This window comes from Lolium rigidum, chromosome 5, assembly GCF_022539505.1.
Source record: "Lolium rigidum isolate FL_2022 chromosome 5, APGP_CSIRO_Lrig_0.1, whole genome shotgun sequence".
Lineage (NCBI taxonomy): Eukaryota > Viridiplantae > Streptophyta > Magnoliopsida > Poales > Poaceae > Lolium > Lolium rigidum.
The window spans coordinates 212,437,251-212,452,877 of record NC_061512.1 but is presented as its reverse complement, the minus strand read 5'-3'; the positions used below and the strand labels follow the sequence as shown (position 1 = coordinate 212,452,877).

At 44.7% G+C, this 15,627-nt stretch overlaps 2 protein-coding genes across 2 annotated transcripts; both read right to left on the bottom strand.

Annotated features, from left to right (window-relative positions):
• Positions 1 to 3,559: 3,559 nt before the first annotated feature.
• On the bottom strand, positions 3,560 to 8,301 carry LOC124654164 (20 kDa chaperonin, chloroplastic-like). Its single transcript, XM_047193193.1, has 6 exons — positions 8,226 to 8,301; positions 7,968 to 8,137; positions 7,095 to 7,274; positions 6,634 to 6,789; positions 5,868 to 5,945; positions 3,560 to 3,749 (listed from the first exon to the last, which is right to left on the bottom strand). The coding sequence occupies exons 2-6, from the start codon at positions 8,130 to 8,132 to the stop codon at positions 3,576 to 3,578; spliced, it is 753 nt and encodes a 250-aa protein (XP_047049149.1). The 5' UTR covers positions 8,133 to 8,137; positions 8,226 to 8,301; the 3' UTR covers positions 3,560 to 3,575.
• Positions 8,302 to 9,038: 737 nt separating this feature from the next.
• LOC124657038 (DNA cross-link repair protein PSO2/SNM1) lies at positions 9,039 to 14,527 on the bottom strand. The gene is made up of 10 exons (XM_047195668.1): positions 13,277 to 14,527; positions 12,506 to 12,664; positions 11,915 to 12,268; positions 11,768 to 11,831; positions 11,108 to 11,325; positions 10,915 to 11,028; positions 10,705 to 10,810; positions 10,418 to 10,629; positions 9,886 to 9,989; positions 9,039 to 9,303 (listed from the first exon to the last, which is right to left on the bottom strand). The coding sequence occupies exons 1-10, from the start codon at positions 14,525 to 14,527 to the stop codon at positions 9,150 to 9,152; spliced, it is 2,736 nt and encodes a 911-aa protein (XP_047051624.1). The 3' UTR covers positions 9,039 to 9,149.
• Between the last annotated feature and the right edge of the window lie 1,100 nt (positions 14,528 to 15,627).

Sequence of the window (15,627 nt, the reverse complement as noted above, 5' to 3'; positions counted from 1 at the left end):
CCTCGCACGATCGAACGGGCCATCATCAAGGCCGGAGCAGGCTGCCGCCCTCGCCCACTCCTTCACGGGCTTCACGTCGCCGGAGTCACGTCCGCCGCTCTTGCTCTTCCTCACGAAGCTCAGCAGCTTCTTGAGCCCCTTGGCCAGGTCCATGTGCGGGTTGTTCGGCGCGGCCGAGAAGAGAGCCGGCGGCGGGCTCTCCACGCTGCCCCACCGCTTCCTCGCCCGTGCCAGGGCCGGCCCTGGCGTCTCTGCCCACCTCGGGGACGGGGACGGCGACTCCATCGCTGCCACAGCCGTCGCGTGGAAGGGCACCTCCGACACGGACCGGAGGTGGCGCGGTTTCGTGGCGAGCTGGTCCTGTGGCTGCGGCCGCGGCCGCCTCGGGCTCGGGCTGCTGCTGGGGAGGTCATGCACCCTCGGCGACCGCAGGTGTACTCCCCTCGCACCACCCGTGCCGCTGCCGCGCCTGAGGAACGGTCTCGGCGTGGCGCAGTCGCCGAGGTCGCCGCCGACGCTGTTCCGCCTGTGGTGCGACTGGGGCCTCGCCGCTGGAGCGCCGCTGCTCACCGTCCTGCTCCTGGCCAGGGGCAGCACGCCGTGCTCCTTCCTCGGGGTGGTCGGGACGGCCGGCAGCGACCGCCTCACCTGCGGCGTGTCCCGAGCCGCGCACTTGACGGTCAGCGGGGTCGGCCTGCCGCGTGGCCTCTGCCGCTGGACCTCGGCCGCGGCGACGGACGCGCGCCTGGCGTCGCGGCGGCGCATGTAGGCGTCGTACTGCCTGCCGCGGCAGCATGCACCGGTCCCCGCGGGCTCCGGCGAGCCCGCGTCGTCGTCGTCGTCGTCCTCCCCGCACCGCGCGGCGTGCAGGAGCTTGTACGCCGCGAGCTGCAGCTCCAGCTCCCACAGCTTCGCCCACAGCGCGTCGTGGTCATGGCTCGCCATCGATGATCAATCCCGTGGAGACACACGCGCCAAATTCCTGCCGTGCCGGGCGCGCCGAGCGGCGGGCTATATACGCGCGCGAGCGCGGTCGCCGCGCCGTGATAAAGTCTGGAGGTGCGAGTGTGACCGTGTCGGGTCGGACGGCACGGTCTCGTGCGTGCCGGAGGCGCAGTTTTTAATGGCGGCACCGCACGAGGGCTTTGGAGTTTGGACTACCTTTGTGTTGTTTTGATTCGGTCGACCGCGGCCCGCGGGTGATGAGGACGCAGCCGGGCCGTTGCTTGACCAGGTGGCGGGGGACGGCGGCGTACATGAAAGGGCGGCAGCGGCATCGACCTGGACAATTTCTGGCATCTCGAGAAAACTACAGACATGGCGTGGTAGACGTCGCAGAATCATGCCATCTCTAGAAGATCGCTTGTATCCGCGGTCTTTAAAACGCAAATACAGGCCGGACAGAGATTTAGTGCATGGATATGATCTAATTTTAAAAATAATAAGGAAATTCTGAAAAGATCGTATATAGTTAATGATGTATCACATAAACGTGTAAAATATTATTTTTAAATACTTTATATTCTAATCTACACAAAAAAATTAAAGATAGATATGAGTAGTCATTTTCAAATCTCCAAAACATATCATATTTTATCATTTTTTGCGTAGCACAAAATAAATAAATAAATTGGGTTGAGACTTTGCATGATTGTGAGATGTATCACTCACAATCTCCACAATTATTTTTAGATTTTAAGATAACTTATAAAAATGTCTATTTTAAAACGACGAGAGCACTAGAGATCGGGAGTCAAAAGCACTCTCCGGTTGTAAACGTGTTTTAAAGGCATGTCCCGATGTCCGTGATGCGTCCGAACAGATGCCGCAAACGGTAAAACCTGAACCCAAAGGCCGAAATGATGCGAAAAACACAAACGGTAAAACCGAATATAGTATGATTTTTTGTAAGTTTGAACAACTTCCGACAATAGTTTTAAAAAGCCAAAATGACCGATAATGTTCGCAATCAACTACAAGCACGTCACGGCATCACCACCGTCACCACCACTCGTCGGATAACCACCACTTCCTCCTCCACCACCACCGCCACCACTAGCCGGAGCACCGCGAGCACTAGCCGCTTCCCTTCTTGATTACAAGATGTCCATCCTTGTCAAATCCCACCACTCTCTTGTGTAGGCGTCCATGTAGTCGGATCCATCATCATTGTTTTGTTCTCCTTCGCGGAGTTCTCGCTACCTTGTTTTCTTCTCTTGATTCTTCATCGACCATGAGTATTTTTTGTTCGCAATGTTTTGTTCACCAACATCTACTTGGATTTCACCATTACATCAAAATTTTCTCTCCTCCATGGCATCCTTGACACTGCCGGAGGCAGGCATGAGCGGGCCAATGTCACAGGTGGCCGCGCGAGCTTTCGGTGGGGGTGGGTTGATCTGGCCGGGCGAGCTGGCTAGCAACAAGCGGCGGCTGGGAGGGGCCATTGTGAAGGTGGAGGGAGGGGAAGGGATGAGATCAGTGACGGTGGTGGCTAGGTGGGGGAGTGGGAAATGGCGGTGCTGAAATTTCCCTCCCGCCAAACTCCACGAGCGATATAGGGCACCCTCGGTTCGCCCGCACAACCCTTTCTAGTTTTTCCAACACTTAAAGAAATATTAAAGTTGGCGAGGATATCGCGTATTTGTTCGGTTGCTTTTTTTGTTCGAAATTTTAAAATAACAAATATTTTAAGGATTGCATGGATAAGGGATCGGCTAGAGATGTGGCCGAGCGAAAATGACACCCTAGACTGTATATGCAATTCGTGTTACTGTATCTGTTTTCCAGATCAATCTAGAAGCTAGAGCGTGCCGTGCAACATGCGGAACGATTGTTGCTTCTCCGGTCTCTATTTACCAGATGACACGTACACTGTGGGTTCTATGTGAAATGGTCTTACAAGATGGCTCAGAGTTAGAAAAGCTAGGTCGTCAGAATTGACTGGAGAAATTTCGTTTCTTGTTAAACTCTTTCTATAGCCGTCAGATCCACTACACACCGCCTTCACATCCCCGCAGTCTCAGTCGGACCTTGTCTTTCAAATGCCGCATTGACGATTTCACCAAATCATCATCCCCTCGCCAGCAAAAAGGATCTGGTTAGGTGACAATCCAATACTGTATCATTTTATACGACTAGTTTGCACGCGAGATACTCCTTTTACGGTTTTACCAACACACCAACTCCAGCAGCCTATCATTCTCCAGTATAATCGTTTTCACCAACCGACCCAATGTTTGCACGCTTTGTTGACTACAACTCCAAGTGTTCTTGAAAATACTGTTTCCAGTTGGTCAATCTTCGTGCAGATACGCTGACCTGGCCATCAAGTACAACAACTGAACAGCAGAACCGAACCCTGCCAATCGGCCAAAGCTCAACACACCCACCAACCACGAAGCTAAGTACAGGCAGCACAAAGACATTCATGTCTGAAATCTAAGCAGTCACCTTATTATGAGACAGCATTTCAACCATAAGACAGCACAGCAAGAAAATTCCAGATAGTGGGTAATGAAACAAAGTTATCGACTCGATATCAAAATTCCTATCTCACGTGACACATCATATGCTTACGATGACAACACGGCTATCACGTCGGACACCCTGAGAACGATGTAATCGCCTTCGGAGCCCTTGAACTCGCTTCCTGCATACTTGGAGTACAGCACGCTGCTTCCCGGAGTGAGTGACGGGGGCGTCCTGCTGCCATCATCGCCCAATGGCCCAGGGCCAACAGCTACGACCTGTTTCAGAAAAATATTGATTAGCAAAGAAGTGACCATAGCTCAGGAATTCATGCTACAAGTCTCTAAAAAATTAAGGGTATATAACTATATCAACATGGATAGCATATCCAGGAGACTTCCTCAGTCATGTAGTCATGCCCCAACTATGGAGAACACAGAGGGAATGTAAAACAAGATAAAATGTTGTATTCGTTATACCTGATTTCTCATGTTTCATATGATAGTCAAAATAAATTTAAGGTACCGCGGTTAAGGTCTAGTCTATCAGCCAACTCTAGTCAACTAGTAAAATGAGGTGTTCGGTTTTGTTACTGTTAGGCACCTACGATCTCCACATAAAAAGCTACACTCTAAAGTTGTTTTAATTTGACTACTAATGATGTACACAAAATGGTAACCACAAAAACACCAGGAAAAAAATTATGATCACAAAAGCAGAAACAAATTGGATGTTCAAAGTTATACTAATTACCGTGGAATCAAGTTGATGAGCCATACTATGAAGCTATGGGAGAGAGTCATTGAGCACCTCTTAAGAAGGTTGACAAGCGTGACCAAAAACCAATTTGGTTTCATGCCTGGGAGGTCTACCATGGAAGCCATCTTCTTGGTACGACAGCTGATGGAGAGATACAGGGAGCAAAAGAAGGACCTTCATATGGTGTTCATTGATTTGGAGAAGGCCTATGATAAGATACCCCGGAATGTCATGTGGTGGGCCTTGGAGAAACACAAAGTCCCAATAAAGTACATTACCCTCATCAAGGATATGTATGATAATGTTGTGACAAGTGTTCGAACAAGCGATGGCGACACTGATGACTTTCCAATTAGAATAGGGCTACACCAAGGGTCAGCTTTGAGCCCTTATCTTTTTGATTTGGTGATGGATGAGGTCACAAGGGATATACAAGGAGACATCCCATGGTGTATGCTCTTTGCGGACGATGTGGTGCTAGTCGATGATAGCCGAACGGGGGTTAATAGAAAGTTAGAGTTGTGGAGGCGAACTCTTGAATCGAAAGGTTTTAGGCTTAGTAGAACTAAAACTGAATACATGAGGTGCAGTTTCAGTTCTACTAGGAACGAGGAGGGAGAGGTTAGCCTTGATGGGCAGGTGGTACCGGAGAGAGACACTTTTCGATATTTGGGGTCCATGTTGCAGAAGGATGGCGATATCGATGAAGATGTGGGCCACCGAATCAAGGCTGGTTGGATGAAGTGGCGCCAAGCTTCTGGCTTACTCTGTGACAAGAGAGTGCCACAAAAGCTAAAAGGCAGATTTTATAGGACAGCTATCCGACCTGCGATGTTGTATGGCGCTAAGTGTTGGCCAACGAAGAGACGTTGAGATGGATATGTGGCCACACAAGAAAGGATCGGGTACGGAACGACGATATACGGGAGAGAGTTGGGGTAGCACCGATTGAAGAGAAGCTGGTCCAACATCGTCTCAGATGGTTTGAACATATCCAACGGAGGCCTCCGGAAGCGCCGGTGCATAGCGGACGGATAAAGCGTGATGAAAATGTTAAGAGGGGTCGTGGTAGACCAAACTTGACATGGGAGGAGTCCGTTAAGAGAGACCTGAAGGTTTGGAATATCGACAAAGCCATGGATAGGGGTGCGTGGAAGTTAGCTATCCACGTTCTGGAACCATGACTTTGCTTCGAGATCTTATGGGTTTCAACTCTAGCCTACCCCAACTTGTTTGGGACTGAAAGGCTTGGTTGTTGTTGTTGTAAAAGCAGAAACAAATAGATGGGCAAAAAAGCAGCATGTCAAAGGAAGTCTTGGTCACTAACTAAATTACACTCATAAACTGAGACAAGAATATAGATCACAATACTTCAACACAGATCTTGTGTTCCTGTTTTCATGCAGCTTAACAGAAAATAAACTATTAGTATTAAGTGCACAAATGGCCAGTAAACATACTCATGACACCACTGCTGCTTGACATAAAAGGTAAAATCAACACAGCAAAGAAAGATGATTATGTGAATAGATGCAACTATTTTGTAGCCAATATGTTCTTAGTTTGGAACTATAAGCAGTTATGATAACCGATCATCAGATTAATTGTGGTAAAGACTGCATAACAAAGTTGCTCACCGTTCCAACAGAAGGCTTCTCTTTCGTCGCCTGTGTCAATAGCAAACCACCAGCAGTTTCCTCTTCAGACTCTGCAACCTGATTCAAAGGGGGGACATAGAACTTATGTAAGCATAGTGATAATGGTGATGTTAGACGTTATTGTTACACTTGGTACTCAAAACAAGAAAGAAATAGATGTTCACAGTATGAATGAAAGGGTTTAAAGAATATAGCTTTGCTATGTTTAATCTGAATGCTCCAAGCAAAAAAAAAATTGGCATGCTGACTATCACGATGCAATAATGCGTAGTCGCTGCAGATATAGTGGATCTGAGGCCAAAGGCAATCAAGCAGAAAGGAAGAGCAGAGCATAGAAAGCACAAAATCAAGGAGTTACACAAGCAGGCATTTTCTGCTTCTATTAAATTAAGTTGTCAAGCCCATGACCAAAGCAGATCAGAGCAAACAACATAAGGGATATTTTCTAGCTCTACGTTGTATTTTTTGTTCGAAAGAGCATGCTTGCCCTGTTGTTCATCATTCCTTGCCCTATCGTTAGTGAATAAAATTATGTCCTTTTCAGTTCAAATATATGCTACACCATAATGTCCCTAATTCTAAAATTGATACATAACCATGAATATTATTTGGCGATAACACCTATACAAATTGAGCGTGCAGTTGCAATACTGAACGAGGCAGGATTTGAATAAACATTCTGTTCATAATAGGAATGCAGTGATCACTCAGTAAAAGTATCAAAATAATATGTTTCTAAACAGACCTTAATGAGAATACGGTCACCCAGTGGCTTCAGATCTTTCACATCATCAGTGTCAAGAACACCAATGATGTCATCTTCTTTCATGATGAGATGGTTAGCATCATTGAATTCTAAGTCTGTGCCAGCATATTTAGAGTAGACAACTTTAGCACCAACCTGGAACATGGTAATGTATTGTTATTTTCTCTCGTCAGTTTCACAGAAATATAGTACGTCAGATAGGAAAATAACATAAACATGTCACCACAAAGATGTCTTTAAATAATTGTCTTAGAAAACAAATAGTATGACACATGCAGCTAATTTGTTCTTATTTATTTACCCGTGGATGGCACTCCAGTAATAACACGTTTTGATTTATCTTCCTTTTTATTTATTTTATATTCTTCACTAAGCAGGCATAAGTCATAGTCCTACCATCAAAAACCAGATAATCTTAGTCAATCAGATAGGGTACATACCGGAACACTGATCTCGACGGTGTTGCTGCCTATGGTTCTCCCCTCTCCAACTGCAACAACCTCCCCTCCCTGTGGTCTTGACTGAGCTGTTGTTGGAAGCAATATCCCTCCAGCAGTTTTGTCCTCAGTGGTCTTGGTCTTCACTAGTACCCTATCTCCCAATGGCTTGACAGATGTATACTGCACATATCACAAGTTTATGAACACCAGTGCCTTAGATAAGAGGCCAGAGGATTGCACATTACATTCTCAGAAGTTTAAAACAGCATCTCAGCTAACTTGTAATGAGCAATGGACCCGCATCGCCTGCACAACTGCGAGTTAGGGTGGGCAACGTGGTCTACAAAGCATACTGCACAGAGCTGCAGCTTTGCACACAAACGTACTTGGTTGGCGCTAACGAAGCGACGCGCCACACCACAAGTTAGGAAAAGGCTCGTTCTGTGAGCGTGATTTCTAATATAACTACAGAAGGTTCTGCTGTTGCCAGCACATTCTTAACGAGTAGCTAATCTTTCCTCTCTCCAAACTGAAGCTACATCACCATTGACAACTCCTAAGCTTTGGTTGGGCATTTTACGCTTGTCGTTTACTCAGTGTATTGGTTAATGTAATCCCTCTCCTTGCTACAAATTACTTCGTTAACACAAACTAAATTTGTACTGAAGAATAATATTTCATTAAAGGAAATGAGGGTAACTCGAATAGAGTTCGTTCGAACAAACAAGAACAACATCTACTCCAAGCAGACTACCGGCCTCCATCCAGCTAAACCCTTACCACCAGATGCTCGGTAAAACCATAGAACTAGCACAAATTATGCAGGTAGACAGCAGCTGAGCTAGCAATTTGTGGCCCAGCAATCATGGTTACCTTTGGCGACACGACCGTGGCGGCCCTGACGACGAGGCCTCGGAACCTCCGCCGCGCCGGCACGGCACGTGGCGACGAGGCCGCGACGCGGAGCCCGTCCGCGGACGCTGGCTTCACCATCGCCGCCGACGCCATTTGCTGCCCGCACAGATGCAGCGACGCCATGGCTCCTGCCGAAACCAACAGCTCGCAAAATCAACACCGTGAACTAGGGGGGAAATCGGACAAACTTAGCTTAGGAGGCAGAGGGAGGCGTACCTACGGCAGGATTCAGCTGAGCACGCGCGCGAGAGTGGGAGAGTGAGGGAGCGGAGGAGGAATCGAGACAGGGAGGGTGCTGTGTGCTGAGCTTTGGGATAAGGATTTGGGTTGGTTTACCCTCGAGTTTAGGAGGGGAGAAAGGAGGCCGCCGGATGGTTCTAGAAGAGGGAGGTCGCCAAGATTCGGACTCCCGGAAACCATTAGGAATTTGGAGTCTGGGCCTCATGCTGTGCGTTGGAGCGTGCCAGTTGGGTCCGTGTACAGCCCTCTTGGACGCATGGCAGCCCAGCAAAGGTGCACCCATACATAACGACCGTCACAATCAGGAAAAAAAAGTGGAAAACCAGACATGTATCTTGGATCAGCAAGTCCAACAAATTCAATTCAGTGTCAACCAGAGAATCGGAGATAAATTCTCAAAAACATGTGCTCACATATATTTCCAGAGGGATGGCATATTTATTTTGCTTAATAGTGTTCACTGTTCAGTACAAGGGAACCAACCAAACAAATCAAACATAAACCTTGAGGCTACAATCATAGAATATCCATCACAGAGGTCTTTCATGTCTTGCAAGCTATTGACAAGATGACAATCAGCTGTGCAAACGCATGCATAAACTTTGATGCGTCCATACCATTTTACATTGACTCGTGAATTGTTCACGAGGATGTATCGAACCGCACCATTTGTCCGGTGCCAATAGCTCAGCTGAAAATTTACCATCAATCATTTGCACCAACCTGCCAACAAAGTACGTCCTGGATCCAGCATCACGCTTTACTCAATGGGGATTGTGGGCATCACCATCAGCAAGGAAAACACAGTGTTTACCTTCAGCTATGTAATCCTTGGACGTTAATGTAGGTGATCTTATGACAGTAGTTAGTAATCAGGCCGACACAGTGGAGTGATATAATTCACTGGTCCTCATTCAACAATTGGGCCAGCATAGCATCTACGCTCTCAGGGCCGTCATTGTTTACACTGGGAACTATATGCTCTGGTGATATGAACCGCACAAACTCTCGGAGTTCTGTGAAGCTACTGTGTTCGCTGTACGGTACTTCATATCTGCAGAGGTTAAGAAACAGCAAACAATATTTTAGAGTCAATGCAAGTACATGGTAATCATCATGTGTGGGTTTCTTTATGTCCTGAAGATATCTTCTGAAAGACATTGGACTAGAAAGGATCCGCAGTTTTCTTAACCATGCAGACAGCAGACAGCAAGGCATTCTGTTTTGGCCAAAGGAATGTGGACTCCAGCTTTTAGAACCGTGTTCTTTTTGTTTGACAAATATTTTAAGGTAAGGTGAAAACTACTGTACTACACTCCTCTTTAGCAAAATACCTAAAGAGTGATTGAATACATTTTTGCAATTTCCTTCGGGGTAAATAGTGTGAATACTTACAGTCAAAATACTGTAGCGGTGTACTATAAGACCTAAAAAATGATATATCTGTATTTGTTAGGAAGAATGGTAGCATTAGATGAATTGTCACCAGAACTGCTTCCATGATATAATCTATGAAAATATTGGCATATTCATATAAAATGACGAAAAAACTTGCATATTGGAGACATTGCCAAACCACCGATGTCAAACACATCAAACATATGGCAATATTCGTTAAGCACTTTTAGAACCGTACCTGATGATTGTTCCTTGTTGCCACCTTCTCCCAGGTGTTTTTTTCCTCCCTTTACCAAATGCCCAACCAGTAGGACAAAATGCCACGATGAGGTCAAACCGGCTCTAAAAGCAAAGTAGCTATCAGAAAATCATAAAAGATGGTAATAAGGAGCACAGAAATAACATTGTTCCTTTGGTGTGTGAAGTGATGAATAGCAACCTTCTACTGTAACATCCATGAGTACTGAACTAATTATCAGACTTTTGGTTGTTACTTTAATACAATCAAACATCATCATTACTGTGGAGCAATTACAAATTGTATCCTAGCCGGTTAACATTGTAGGAATATGTAAATGTACTTGGACTGCGGTCGGCATAATAAATATAGTTAAACAAAATCAATATGTCATCCTGTATATTAGTAACAGTGGGCAGGCTGAACTAAAGCTGACTAAATAAGACATGACCAATACTCACAAGTGAGTGTAGCTTTGAGGTGCTAGTAACTTAAGTATATATAACTGGTAGGATAGACTAGTTGGCCTTACAGCATATTGGCTTGATAAATGTTTCAACCGTTTGAAGCTTGCTAGAGTCCACATCGGCACAACATGTATGTGACTTTCGGCTTCATTGGCTGTCAACCAGGGCATGATTTCCTGAGGAAGCTCCAAGTGCTTCAATATTTGCAGCTTTGCAGCTCCAACAAATATTTTCTTCTGAAGCAAACGAGCAACTTCTGTAAACAATCGTTCTTTTCCTGCAACCAGGAACATCATAAGATATGAGATACAGAAATACTTGATTATCAAAGAGACCAAAGATGGAACTGTACCAATTGTATAGCTACCAATCAAAAACAGCGTTTTTGGATTGAAAGCTTCTGCTTGTATAGCCTCGATGACAAACTGTATTACGATCTCTTGGCTAGGGAAGTCATACTGCAAAATGTTTTTTTAGTTTGTGTGAAGGATACATGGAAGATTGGTCGTGTAAGAACTCAACTCTAACTTTGGCACCACTTCTGGTCAGGAAAAATACTTACTCGTGGATTACAGTAGGTTGTGTCAAGTATTAGAGTATGAATGTGAGAAGACTGCAAAATAGGATTGTTGGCCATCTCGGAAGAATATCGAAAGTCTCCAGTGTGTAAAATTGCCTAAAACACAAGCAAGGAAAATAAGATATCGACTAGTTGTGCCAAACAGATGAGAGAAGCAAATCGGAACAATACTTACTTTACCATTGGGTGGCTCAAAAAGGATAATGATTGATCCAGGACAATGGTTGGCATCAAAACATGTCAAATTAACTCCTGCAACAGTAATCCTTGTGTTCAGTGGCAATACATGCAATCTATCCCATGCAACACCGATCTTATGATGTACAAGATTTGCTGTTATTGAGGAGCAGTAAATCTTCCCATGACAAAAGTTCTTGGTCAAGCCTTGGTAATCTGTTTAAGACAAACAGACAGGCTTAGGCATCAAACATCAAGCATAAGTATCACAGAGGTGGGAAGCACTCATTTGACTAAAACAGACAGTTACAGATAGAGTGAACAACCAATGGGCATGTAAATAGACTAATTCATGTGGTAAGTAAAATAGTCTAGACAAACGTTAAAGATAATATTTCAATAGAGAGTGAGACAAATAAAATGGTTATTTAGTTAAACAAATATTATCTACACATCAATATCTCTTTAGTACAGAAGAGGCCGTTGGTGACTCCATTTTGTATATTCCAATTATTTATGATAATAACTTTATCCGTTCAGTGAGAAACCTTCATTCAAACAGAGAAAAAATGTGTACTAGGAAGTTTGGCAATCATTTACAATAATTACTTTATCAGTTGGCACTGGAACCATTCAGCAACAAAGAACCTTGACTTACGATCTAGATGGAAGTGTGTCAAAAACCAGTGGCTGCACTCTCCCCGTAAGTAACGAAATGCATCCTGCAGCAACATATTTGGTTACAGAACAGAGTGACATTTGAACGATAAATGCTTCAGTTGACTCGTGTACAGAAATGACATACCACTCGAAAGGGTGTTCCTGGGATGCAACACCATATAGGTGTATCTTTAACCTTCGTTTTACGGGTATGACTTCTGCTAGTAGCCACTTTGGCACTAGAATTTTTCTGGTTATTTACATTAGATGGTCGCTGAACTTTGCTGCCTCTTTGTTTCTGATCAGATGGGGAACACCTAAAGTACTCCGTAATTAATTTGTTCCCATTCATAGGGACTTTAGTTCTGTTTGTATTTTCAGAAATTACCACATCTTCTTCCATATCATTGGTATGATCATTTTTCTTCCTTAATTCACCCAGGGCATGGATAATTTTCTTTCTAGGTCCAAGGGAAGTGATCCCCATACCTAGAAGATCCTACAATACATAGTCAGCAATATGTTAGTTTTTCACTTATAACTAGAAGGACTGTCAATTCAATACATCAACCAAGTACTCTCAAAACTTAATTACTTAATTGAGAAGAGAAGGTTGGCATCTACTCATGTTCTCCACCCCCCTAACAACCTCCAGTATGTAAGATGGTATATCACATAACTTAAGCTCTAGTGCTTGAAAAATAAACCTGCATGTCAAGATTAATGCAGTAACTACCTCTTCTGTGAGCCACTGCAAGGTCTCCCAGTCAACTTCTTCTTTGGTAAAAATTTCTTCATATTTAGATAGCCCCAGGTTCCTTAACCATTTTACAACACATTCGTTTTCAGTGTTCTCTCCAGTGCAAGGTCTTCTTTCATGATTGTGATCAGATTCCTGGAACGGAGGTAATTCAAACATCATGCTCATAAGAAAAGATTAACAAAAAAATCTACTGAAAAATGAATGCCATAGGAAATATCGAATTATCTTTAATCCCCACTAACTTTGTCAAAGATGAAATAATTAACCAAAAGATCAAATTGAGAGTCTCCACCCCTCACTTGAGTTCATGTGAGCTCGTGTAATCATGCTAACATGACACAGAAACAGAAGTCTCCATATTACCTAAACCCCACACTCTAGAAATAGTTACTGGGAAGATAGGTTCATCTATCATCCTAACTAGGCAGATAACAATTGCGCTGCAACAGTTCACATGACCAAAGCCCAAGAGTGCTTAGGATTAAGAGCGAAAACTAACAGAAAAAAACAAGAATCATTTCAGTACCTAAGGTTCCATAAACTAAATAGCATTTGAGATTTGTAATAAGCCCAGCAATTTAGCATGAATGACTAATATAAACAGTACACATGCACAGCAGTTGTATATATCAGTACCTAAGGTTCCCATGAACTAAATAGCATTTGAGATTTGTAATAAGCCCAGCAATTTAGCATGAATGATTAATATAAACAGCATACTAGCACAGCAGTTCTATATATCACCTTAGCAGGTTCATCTTTGTCGAGGCAATTATTAGTATGCGCTAGCTGCATCTCCTCACTCAGATCAGAAATGTCTGATCCACATAATGGGCATTGCACTTTATATACCGACTCGAACCTCCCTGAATCCATTGTATTCCCTTCAGCAGGAGACGCACTACTGTTATGATGGCCGTCCACCTGATCCCGCATGCACAGGTTTATGAGCTCATTAAGCTGGGTACCAATCTCAAAATCATCACAGTCAACGGCTTCAGAACGATGGACAGTACGTGATTCCAGATGCACCGATTCAGCTGAATTCGAGCAGTGATACTCCACACTATCTGCAGCTGAACTTGATTTCTTCTCTGCAGGCTCAGTTTTGGAAATATCAACATCTTCTACCACAACTTTCCTCCCTTCAGAAACCAAGCTACATGTTCCTAAACCAGGATCTTGGAAACCTTTGCAATCTGCACCTTCAAAACCAGATTTTGAACTCGGCACTAGTAGCTCTGATTCTATTGAATGTGAGTGGTGATTCCCGTCATCGAGTCCAAATCTACTCCACTCCTTTTCGGTCCCGGATAGAGATGCAACATGAGCTTTTGCATCCACACCCCGTCCATTACAGGCAGGGCCATGGAGCCAAGAACCAGATCTTGCCCCCACCGCCCCCTTCCCAGGAACTGGGTTACTGGCCCTGGATACCCCTTTCGCCTCTTCACAGTGCCCACCTCCCAAATCACATGTTTTACCTGGCTCCAAAGCCCTCGATTCCGTAGAATTGGGGAAGCGGCTAGAACTCGCCTTGCAACCGTCGTATCCGCCCAATCCTTCCTCCTCGGTAGCGCCTGATAATTTGGGGTCACCGGAACCGTACCTCGATATGCCGCGGATTCCTTCCCCCGTGGCTTCTTTCTCCTCGGGTACGCAGCGTAGGCCGGCGCGGCCAACACTCGAACCGGCCGCTAGGGTTTCGGCAGCCGCCGCCGCAACCCTCCCCGCGGAAGCCGTGCCGCCGGCAACGGGATGGTTCTCCTTCCCGGGGTGTGGTGACGGAAGTTTTAGCTTCTTGCGGAGGTGGCGGGATACGGCGCCATTGGGGGGCTTCAAGGGGCGGGCGCCGCTGGCGTGGAGAGGGATCTGGAAGTCGTCGTCGTCGTCGGTGCGTACGGCGGCGATGAAGGGACGGGCTGTGGTTTTGGCATGGGAAGTGGAGGTCGCCGGCGGCCATGGCTTCGCGGAGGGTTTGGTTTTCGCCTGCATTTGGGCGAGGTGAGGAATTGGGTGTGGAACTGGGAGTGGGAGGTGGAATTTTTTCGCCGAGGCTTTTTGAATTTTGAGAAGGAAATGAAATGGAAAATGGCGCGCCTATTTTCGTACTGAAACGCGCAAACGCCTTCGACTTTCTAGAATTTGGGCGCCGTGGGCCTTTCAGTAATTGGGCTTTGAAAGAAGGGAAAATCTATGTACAAGCGTCCCACACAAACTCAAACCTGTGCGGCGTCAGGTTTTGGATGGTTTTTCCTATAGGAGCCGTAACATGCATGCATGCAGTAATCTAACGCTGACATCATCGCATTAATTACTAGATTCAAAAATTAAAAATGATTTATCTCCTAAACCATTAATCCGATTAGTGATTCGTTTCACCACGAAATTCGTCTCGACGAGGGCTTCAAAACTAGATCACATATTGTTATGTTTTGATGAAATTTTTTTATTGGTTCAGTTGCCAGATAATGTTAACATGGTTGCCAGATTATCAACATACAATTGCCATCACAGTTATGTGCATATATTCCATATTTTTAGACAGAGAAATGATCTACAAAATTTAGAGAGCGAGCCTTGAAATGTGTCCATCAACTAGGAGATGATACCATGCAACAAAAAACATGTATCATGCATTTTGCATCGATGTAGAATGGCGTAATGAAATTGGCAAATACGTTATTTCAATCCGACAATAAAGTAGCGAATAAATATGACAAACACGTCACAAAATCTAACAACTGTCGGCATCTAGTCATGCATAACCCAACAAATATGTGACGATCTTATAAATATCGATAAACAATTTTTTTTAGTCTGGCAGCTAAGAATTGATAATCTGGGAAGTATGAGAGAATAATCTGGCAATTGTTGATGAAAAAAAATGTTATCAAAACATAGCGACATGAGATCTAGTTTCGAAGATCTTGTCGCAACTAAGTCGATTGTGAAAACAGAACATCAATTGGGCAGATGATTTACGAGATAAAACATTTCAAAATTTGAGAAGTGCGAGAATATTGCATGACATCATTGTTTGCATGCATCGTACATATAGAGGTGGGATGGCTCCACGTGAATACTAATTAGTG

What these genes read in the sequence shown, in the direction of transcription:
- LOC124654164 (XM_047193193.1), bottom strand. Translation starts at nt 8,132, where the DNA reads ATGGCGTCGCTGCATCTGTGCGGGCAGCAAATGGCGTCGGCGGCGATG. An exon ending in CCGTCGAGATCAGTGTTCCG is followed by an intron (nt 6,790 to 7,094) that starts GTATGTACCCTA and finishes ACCATGTTCCAG; the next exon opens with GTTGGTGCTAAAGTTGTCTA. An exon ending in AGAAGCCTTCTGTTGGAACG is followed by an intron (nt 3,750 to 5,867) that starts GTGAGCAACTTT and finishes TTTCTGAAACAG; the next exon opens with GTCGTAGCTGTTGGCCCTGG.
- LOC124657038 (XM_047195668.1), bottom strand. Translation starts at nt 14,527, where the DNA reads ATGCAGGCGAAAACCAAACCCTCCGCGAAGCCATGGCCGCCGGCGACC. An exon ending in GACACACTTCCATCTAGATC is followed by an intron (nt 11,326 to 11,767) that starts GTAAGTCAAGGT and finishes TGTCTTAAACAG; the next exon opens with ATTACCAAGGCTTGACCAAG. An exon ending in CAACAAGGAACAATCATCAG is followed by an intron (nt 9,304 to 9,885) that starts GTACGGTTCTAA and finishes TAACCTCTGCAG; the next exon opens with ATATGAAGTACCGTACAGCG.